This window comes from Temnothorax longispinosus, chromosome 2 (assembly GCF_030848805.1).
Source record: "Temnothorax longispinosus isolate EJ_2023e chromosome 2, Tlon_JGU_v1, whole genome shotgun sequence".
NCBI classification, from domain to species: domain Eukaryota; kingdom Metazoa; phylum Arthropoda; class Insecta; order Hymenoptera; family Formicidae; genus Temnothorax; species Temnothorax longispinosus.
This window is the reverse complement of record NC_092359.1, coordinates 2,751,933-2,761,777: the sequence shown is the minus strand read 5'-3', so window position 1 is coordinate 2,761,777 and position 9,845 is coordinate 2,751,933. Positions and strand designations below refer to the sequence as shown.

General features: G+C 35.6%; 1 protein-coding gene across 1 annotated transcript; it reads left to right on the top strand.

The window, feature by feature from the left end:
* Positions 1-7,505: 7,505 nt before the first annotated feature.
* Positions 7,506-9,819, top strand: LOC139808744 (caspase-1-like). The gene is made up of 4 exons (XM_071771081.1): positions 7,506-7,836; positions 7,939-8,156; positions 8,231-8,548; positions 8,703-9,819. Exons 1-4 carry the CDS (start codon positions 7,802-7,804, stop codon positions 8,720-8,722), a joined length of 591 nt encoding a protein of 196 aa, XP_071627182.1. The 5' UTR covers positions 7,506-7,801; the 3' UTR covers positions 8,723-9,819.
* Positions 9,820-9,845: the final 26 nt, after the last annotated feature.

Below are 9,845 nucleotides of genomic sequence, written 5' to 3'. Positions count from 1 at the left end.
TATTTAAAACAAAATCCTTAGCATTATATTTCATTACTTTATTAAATCAGCATATAATTGATTTATTATGACATGTACGTTGCTAATTCTAATATCAAAAACTAGAAATTATATGTATGTGATTTACATTTGTAGCAGCAGTATGTCGAAATAAATTGTAGTATGTATATGATTGGAGTGAATAGGGTTAATAATATAACGTAATTATTTTAACTAAATCTACTACGCATGTCGGAAATGTTCGCACTTAAGAGACGATCCTAAAAAATATACACATTTATAACCATTTAAGGCTAAGCGGATCTAAAGCCATCTGCAATACCGACAATCGTACTTTTTGCTTAATTTTTTATTGGCTTTATGGATTTAAAAAAATCTTGCACAGAATTAAAGTATGTGCTCTACTCTGTGGACGACCACCGATTTTGTAACAAAATAAGTAAATAAAATAATAATAAAAAATCCACTTTAACAATATTTGCTTCGTATAAAAATTCTACAGCTTGATGTTACAAAATGAGGGTGCAGGTCCATTCAGTAGACATCAAGGAATATCATACCGTTTGTAGAATTAGGCTGAGACTCCAAACAACAAAGTTAAACGAAAAGTACGATTACGTGAACGTGATGTACGTGAATGTACGTGATGACACCGGACCATCAGTATTGCGTGTAGCGAGAAATGGCGCAATCGAAACAAGGACAGATGCCTCTTGTTAGACAAGGACAGATATAGATATACGACATAGAAAACAGGATTAGAAATGTTGACATTACCGACATCGAGGAAGTTCGGGCTTCGCTTTAGGATTCCCAAGATTATCGCATGTTTTTATCATGAATTTTAACACAAATAAAAATCAAAGATAAAAATATTTATCTTTGATTTTAATTTACGTTATACTTATTTAAAAATTACAATGATAAAGGTGTCCAGATGTAGATCTTAAGTGTCCCGACATGGTACATTTATTATTTAATTAATATTTAATTCAATATTCGAGCATACATGGGCAATATCGGATTCTCTTATTTTAACAAACATATCTAGACAGCCAGGTAGCTTGTCAAGAACAGATTCCTGTAAAGCATTTGCTACAAATTTTGTCAGCAGAATGGCTACAGATTTGAAAAAAAATCTATATGAACATATATGTATAATATTGTTGGTAATACACGCTGGCAGATATATAGCAAAGTTTTTCAACCAAATATAATGGCAAAAATCAAACAAACTGACATATTTTTTATACTATTTGACGCAGAGTGGCAGCAAAAATTGAGTAGAATCTGCGTTTGTGTCTGCCAATAATCAAATTATGTTGGCAAAATACTTAACACGTCGCCTGTTTTACATTGAACTTTCGGGACCAGGAACCAGGTTCGAGTCGACCTGATCACAGGAATATCTATATTCCAAACTGCAACCCCCGCACGAGTGGGGCTCGTGCGGAGAAACTGGGCTATCTTTCGGAGAAGACATTAAATTTGATATTGGTCGTTAAGCTTTGGGGAGCTTGGGAGTTTTGATTTTACTTTGTCGCTTTCTCCTGTACAATCTTTTATCAGTCTTTATCCATCTCCCATTCGTATAACTGTATTTGACATTCGAAATATCTTTCTCCAGTATAATACAATCCAGCCGCGGTCATTATCTCTAGCTATATCCAGGACAACGGCCAATCTTTAAAACTGACCAAACAGATTCCACTTGATAATCATGGTTATCAATGTGGCCCGTTTCTTCGGCCCGTTTAATTACACGATTTATGAAATTTCCCATTATGGGGAGAAATACTTATTACAATCTGATAAACAACCTCTTAATGTGACTATATCATATTTGAATTATTATATTTATTTAGACTGAATAAAATTTTTTTCAGGCAAATCAAGTACTATAAAATGAGTCATCCCAAAAGGGGGATGGCGATCATTTTTAATCACGGAAAATACCACAAGGATTTGGGCGAAAGGGTACGCCCTCGCCCCGGCACAAATGTGGATTGCCAGAACTTGCAAGACATATTACGAAATCTTAAATTCGAAGTAACAGTTTGCACAAATTATACACTCGAAGAAATAAAAAACGAATTACAAAATCGAGATCGTCGAGTTCAACTCGACATAGGAATTAATATTCATTTAATGACGGTAGCCGATGTGACTTAATGCTTCTTGAAATTGACATTGAAATTGAAATTTCGTCAAATCTTTTAATTTGAGAGAAACCTGTATTTTTATATTGGAAATTAGACACTCGTAAAAATTCGAAAAAAGATTTTTAATTTGTATTAAGATGATTGCTATCTTTATGTCTCGTTTAACACTTCGTTCACGTTTTGCTTTTTATCTACATAGATTTAGTTACGTAAGTTTCGAGCAGATAATCAATAATTGGTGCAACCATTATCTTTGTTGGCACAATTAGCGTTTTGTTATAGAAAGAGGTATTGTTAACCTTATCATTAATATACGATAACGAGCTGAAAGATACCACATTTACTGAACACTTGGAGAAAAATATACACCGAGGGTCGATTAATATTGCACAGATATAATGTCAGAAAATTAAAATCGCAGACAAAACTTAGAAAATAATTTAAATGAATAATAATTATCGCATATGCGACAGTTTTAAATAAACGTTAAAAAACAAGCTACGCTTTAAATTACCATTTAGCTATTTTATCTACGAAGATAAGTCGAACCCTTCGGAGTTCGAGCCTCAGGCTGTTGCCTCGTGAGCTAGGCCGCCCGAATATCTCGATAATAATATCGTAAGCATCCCCCGATCCGAACGCGTCCGTGTTTTGCGCGGTCTCGACTCGACAGCAATGGAATATACACGTACAGAGACAGGAGAGAGAGAGAGAGAGAGAGAGAGAGAGGAGAGAGAAAGACAGGGGGAGAGAGAGAGAGAGAGAAACATCCGAATCATGCCTTATTCAATATCTTTTTCTTGATTTTAAAGTAAATAAGCATTATATTTAGCATAATTGTGATTAACATTGTTTAATTTGCATTGTGGTTAGCATTGCTAGCACAATGTGATTAGCATCGTTTAACTGGAAAAAAAAACGGACGATTATAAAGCCTTTTTTCCGAAACTGAGCTGTGAACCATTTTGGAAGATGGATAAAAGAGTCTTCCGTCAGAAAAAAATTAATAAACTTGTAACTAGATTACCTATAGTTTATAGTAAAAAAAAGTGATTAAATGTGCTATTGTGAGAAGGTGGCTATTTTGACAAGAAAAATGTCGAATACTCTTCAGTGTCTAATACTCTTCTTTTCATTGTGTAAAAAATAGCTTTTGTAGCGCTTTCAAATATTTTATGTTATTTTTCATTTCAATATAAAAGACAATGAATAAGATAATGAAAATGTGTTAAATTATAATCCACAAGTTTGATTTCATTTCTTAGAGTAGACAATTTTCAATTAATGGTCTCAAGCTTTTGGTCGGCAGTGTAAATTGACGTTTGCTTTCTATCATACAAAAGACATAGTACTATGTCGCCAGAACAAAATTTAATTCGCGGAAAGGCGTACTGCCGTCACGAATATGTTAAGCTCTTTACGAAAGGCATCTCAAAGGATTTGCGGGATTTTCCAAGATGACGGACACTACCACCGACGCATTGATGTTTTATCTTCAAGGGCTGGAAGGTTTAGAAGGACAGTTGGATGCGCTGCAACAACTATGCGCATTATTGGTCCTGCCCGACACGGAGGTTTTGCGTCGTTTAGAACGCTGTCCGCCAGAAATGTTTCTTCCTGAGCTTTGCCTAATGTTTGCGGGCATTACAATACGAGATAATAATGGAATGCTAATGGCCATTCGAGCCATTAATTATTATTTAGATATTGCTCCAATAGAATGTGCGCATCATATAGTCGCCGTGGAAGGTGCCGTAAAGACCATATGTGGTTGGATTTCTGCTGGGACCGTTCAACAACTGTGCTACACGTGCGACTCGGTGTACGAAAATATCACACAACAGTGTATGAAGGTCGTGGAAGTCTTATGCACATGGGAGGCGGATGCCGTGTTCGAGGCTGATGGTTTACTTTGCGTATTGCATTTCATCCGACAACGTGGAACGCGAGCAACATTAGACACGTTGCATTCGGCGATAGCAATCATTACTCGTTTATGCGACAAGGTTGAACCACAGAATAAGACTTTGCCCATATACGTTGAGCATCTATCATTCCTGATTGAACACGGAACGCCCGACATTGCGGATTTGTCACCAAGTCCCACTATTTTTTTATGACTGAATCTATTCAGCTTAAAAATTCTTACGAAATTTTATTACACTCCTGTAGCCTCTCACCTAGCATAAAGTTCTTCCCACTCGACAAAACTAATTTTTTTTCCTGTGTTAAATATAATCCCTTTTCACCCTACATTCAGAGAAATATCTAAAATATTTTCAGAACCTGTCAGTGGTTTGGATCTCGAAAACAGAATTCTATCTTGGGCATTTTCGGAGATATCTACCGGTCGAAATGGTCATTGTTTCGTGACGCATTGTCAGGAAAGAAACCGCCAGATATACAAAGTATATAGCACATTACATCGCGCACGTTTGGTCTAGTTGCGTTAGAATCTGCTCCGCGCGACTCACATTGTACATTAAGAATATTATAAATCAACGATATGTAGATGCGGGCGCACGCGCTCGCCTCGAAGATGGAAGGAAAAAAAAGAGGAGAACGGATATTTAAATGTTTAACGTGGCGGGGCAGAGTTATGTGCGCCGGCGAGCGAGGAATCCCGGCGTTAACGTCGCAGTCGTTTTCCATGCACGGAATGCTGATACCGCGTAACTCTGTTTCAGGGTCTAATCATGCAAATGTATGAGCCGTTAATTAAAACCGACGTAAACTGTATCTCGCCGCGGGACGTGAGGAGGGAAGGCGAGAGTGGAAGATCGACGGGTTTTTGCATCTCCCCGACTGCGGCCGTGGTAAGTAACGCGAGTGAATTTTTCTCAGTTTTCGAGCGAACGCTTCTCGCTCTGAAAATCCGTCGATCGTAAATGTAGCAGACGAAACTGATGCATCATGCTGCAACGCAATTCTCAACTAGAGAAATTGAAAGAGCAATTAACATGATCATACAGCATATACTTGCACGTATTTTATAAGCGCATAATGTCGTGTGTATATAACATTGTTCATTATATACTGTTTTATTTATTATGTTTTTCATACGGTATGACTTCTACAACAAAAAACGTAATCTACTTACATTTGAAATTACTTAAATATGATTTGTATCTGTATATGTATATGAATGTAAGGGAAAACGTTTCACATTCTTCGGAAATGACTTTGATGTAACATTCTCTACTCTGTTTTGATTACCGAAAGCGGTCATTATCAAAACGCGGAGAGTGCGCGCGTGGAGCAAAGCCGGCCGAGCTAATTATTTTCGATCGCGTGACTAAATCGAAGTACACGTCCCGCGGTTAGATAGAAATAAATGAATCGAACAAATTCGCGGAATTCCGGGTAAATTAATCGTGTAGGATCTAGATGCTTCAAATAGTCGCTGGAATTTCGAACACAGTCACCTAATCGCGCTAGCCGATAATCAAACTCATCCAAAGTGTAAAACCGAGTACTCTTTGCATATAATAAAAAAATCGAATTATCTGAACTTATTTATTATGATAAGGACATAAATGACATAAGGATGACATAAATAACTTCATGGACATAAGGACAGAAATGACATCATAAATATAACTGTAATATATGTAACTGAAATAATAAAGAAATTATTACTTTTACAGCTGCCGTAACAGATCATTCGGAGAGTGACTGCATTATAATTATTGTTTTGTCGCATGGAAATTTCGGAGAACTTTACGCCTACGACACCACGTACGAAGCTAGTACAGTGTGGAAGCCTTTTACCGCAGATAACTGTCCAACGATGGCAGGAAAGCCAAAAGTATTTTTGATATCAGCATGCGGAGGAAACGGAGTAGACCCTGGTGTCGACGCAGAAATCGAAGTAGATACGGAGCAGATAGAGATGGATACGTCTAGAAGAAAATTTCGGATTCCAATCATGGCCGATTTCTTAGTGACATTCTCAAGTCATCCAGGTATTGTCATCCCTATATACGTTTGATTTAAGTCATTTTATTACAATAAATTACTGTTGTTTTAATTTAATTTAATTTTAATTAAATATTTTTATTTTGTACTATTACCTCTTAAATTCTTTGTGTTTAAAATGACAACTTGTTGACTTTACAGGTTGTTTCGCACAGAAATAAAAACAACGAAACTTGGTTCATAGAGTCATTATGTGTGGAATTAAACAAGAATGGAACAAAATTGGATATACTGACCATATTAACAAAGGTAGCTCAACGGGTTGCCTTTTATTATGAGACAACAATTCAAGAGAAAGAAATTTATCGCAATAAACAAGTACCGTATACAACATTTACGCTAACGCGAATACTACAATTTACTGAGCCAGTAATTTGTTTGCTGAATACCATGCAGACTTAATGAAAAGGTCGTTCATAAATTATGAAATAATGTTGCATTTTGCCGAAGAATGAATGACTTCCATCGGCGAAGTATTGAAATACAGTAAATATGAGTATCACAATTGAATTGACATTTTAAATTTACCAAAACTCCCAAGCTCCCCAAGCTTGACGACCAATTTAAATTGAATAAAATTTTTTTCAGGCAAGTCAACTACTATAAAATGAGTCGTCCCAAGAGAGGAGATGGCGATCATTTTTAACCACGTACATTACCACAAGAATTTGGGCGAAGGGGTACGCCCTCGCCCTGGCACAAATGTGGATTGCCACAACTTGGAAGACATATTACGAAATCTTAAATTCGAAGTAACAATTTGCACAAATTATACACTCGAAAAAATAAAAAACGAATTACAAAAAGGTAAGATGCACCTTATCATAAATATAACTATAATATATGTAACTGAAATAATAAGGAAATTATTACTTTTACAGCTGCCTTAAGAGATCACTCAGAGAGCGACTGCATCATGGTTATTGTTTTGTCCCATGGAAATTTTGGAAACGTTCTTGCATTCGACACCACCTATGACGTTAATACCCTGCCGAAGTTTTTTACTGCGGATAACTGCCCCACCCTGGCAGGGAAACCAAAAATGTTTTGGATATCAGCATGTGGAGAAAACGGAATAGCCCCTGGTGTCGACGTAGAAGTCGAAATAGATACGGAGATAGAGATGGATACAACGTCTAGAAGAAAATTTCGGATTCCAATCTATGCCGATATCTTAGTGACATTCTCAAGTCATCCAGGTATGTCATCCCTATATACGTTTGATTTAAGTCATTTTATTACAATAAATTACTGTTGTTTTAATTTAATTTTATTTTAATTAAATATTTTTATTTTGTACTATTACCTCTTAAATTCTTTGTGTTTAAAATGACAACTTGTTGACTTTACAGGTTTTTCGCACAGAAATAAAAACAACGGAACTTGGTTCATAGAGTCATTATGTGTGGAATTAAACAAGAATGGAACAAAATTGGATATACTGACCATATTAACAAAGGTAGCTCAACGGGTTGCCTTTTATTATGAGACAACAATTCAAGAGAAAGAAATTTATCGCAATAAACAAGTACCGTATACAACATTTACGCTAACGCGAATACTACAATTTACTGAGCCAGTAATTTGTTTGCTGAATACCATGCAGACTTAATGAAAAGGTCGTTCATAAATTATGAAATAATGTTGCATTTTGCCGAAGAATGAATGACTTCCATCGGCGAAGTATTGAAATACAGTAAATATGAGTATCACAATTGAATTGACATTTTAAATTTACCAAAACTCCCAAGCTCCCCAAGCTTGACGACCAATTTAAATTGAATAAAATTTTTTTCAGGCAAGTCAACTACTATAAAATGAGTCGTCCCAAGAGGGGGATGGCGATCATTTTTAACCACGTACATTACCACAAGAATTTGGGCGAAGGGGTACGCCCTCGCCCTGGCACAAATGTGGATTGCCACAACTTGGAAGACATATTACGAAATCTTAAATTCGAAGTAACAATTTGCACAAATTATACACTCGAAAAAATAAAAAACGAATTACAAAAAGGTAAGATGCACCTTATCATAAATATAACTGTAATATATGTAACTGAAATAATAAGGAAATTATTACTTTTACAGCTGCCTTAAGAGATCACTCAGAGAGCGACTGCATCATGGTTATTGTTTTGTCCCATGGAAATTTTGGAAACGTTCTTGCATTCGACACCACCTATGACGTTAATACCCTGCCGAAGTTTTTTACTGCGGATAACTGCCCCACCCTGGCAGGGAAACCAAAAATGTTTTGGATATCAGCATGTGGAGGAAACGGAATAGACCCTGGTGTCGACGTAGAAGTCGAAATAGATACGGAGATAGAGATGGATACAACGTCTAGAAGAAAATTTCGGATTCCAATCTATGCCGATATCTTAGTGACATTCTCAAGTCATCCAGGTATTGTCATCCCTATATACGTTTGATTTAAGTCATTTTATTACAATAAATTACTGTTGTTTTAATTTAATTTTATTTTAATTAAATATTTTTATTTTGTACTATTACCTCTTAAATTCTTTGTGTTTAAAATGACAACTTGTTGACTTTACAGGTTATTTCGCACAGAAATAAAAACAACGGGACTTGGTTCATAGAGTCATTATGTGTGGAATTAAACAAGAATGGAACAAAATTAGATATACTGACCATATTAACAAAGGTAGCCCAACGGGTTGCCTTTTGTTATGAGATAACAATTCAAGAGAAAGAAATTTATCGCAATAAACAAGTACCGTATACAACATCTACGCTAACGCAAATATTACAATTTACGTGTACAAAGCAAGAGAATAATTAATTGCGTGTAATTGGTGGAATAACTGCGCTCCTTCGAGGGGTAGGGAAGGTGATAGTAGTGTTGTGAGGTCGCCCAAAGGCCAGGTTTAGAACAGAAGCAAAACATGTAAAAGGTTGGGCACGTCCCTGTAAAACGCCATGTAAATGTAAATGTATGTGAATAATGGGTTACATTCTCTGGAAACGTGCGAAGAAAATCGAGAAACGAAGAGATCTGACCGTACGTGCACTGCTTGCATTGATGCTGAAGCGAATCAAGTTTTCATACCGTGCGGTCATATCTGTTGTTGTGAAGAATGTGCTAATCATATTATGCGCGAGAATGATAATGTTAAAAAATGTCCGATTTGCAAAGAAGAAATTTCAACGGTCTACAAAGTATATATGTCGTAAACAAATTTACATCTTATTCTAAATATATGAACATTTAGGATTGCCTATAACTTTTAATATTCAATCGGAGACATTTGTCGGCCATACTTTGAAAGATTCGTTTTTAATGTAACGGTATTATATGTATATGTTAAGCATTATGTACTACGTATAAAAGACTGTATGCAAGCTAATCTGAAACTATTGTTAGTTTTTCACAATGTTGTAAGGTAGAGTGCAATCATACCAAAATAATTTTTTCTTATAAGTGTATTTTACGTTAATTAATAATAGGATTTTGTTTTATGTTTTGTTTTAAACAAGAAAGAACGGGCGTACGTACTGCTTTTCAAATGTGAGCTATATGTTTAAAAAAATAAGTTTTGTTTCATTCTCGTACTCTAAAGGATATAGAATTAAGGTTTATTTTATTGTGCAATATAAGTTGCAATATAGTTTTAATTGTTTTGTGAATAAATTACTTATGTTTTGTGAATAAATTACTTGTATTTTGACTTTCAATCTT

Bases quoted from the DNA above. Each gene is read 5' to 3' on its own strand.
- LOC139808744 (XM_071771081.1), top strand. From the start codon at position 7,802: ATGAATGACTTCCATCGGCGAAGTATTGAAATACA. The intron at 7,837-7,938 runs GTAAATATGAGT...AATTTTTTTCAG, and splicing joins CGGCGAAGTATTGAAATACA to GCAAGTCAACTACTATAAAA. The intron at 8,549-8,702 runs GTATTGTCATCC...TTGACTTTACAG, and splicing joins GACATTCTCAAGTCATCCAG to GTTATTTCGCACAGAAATAA.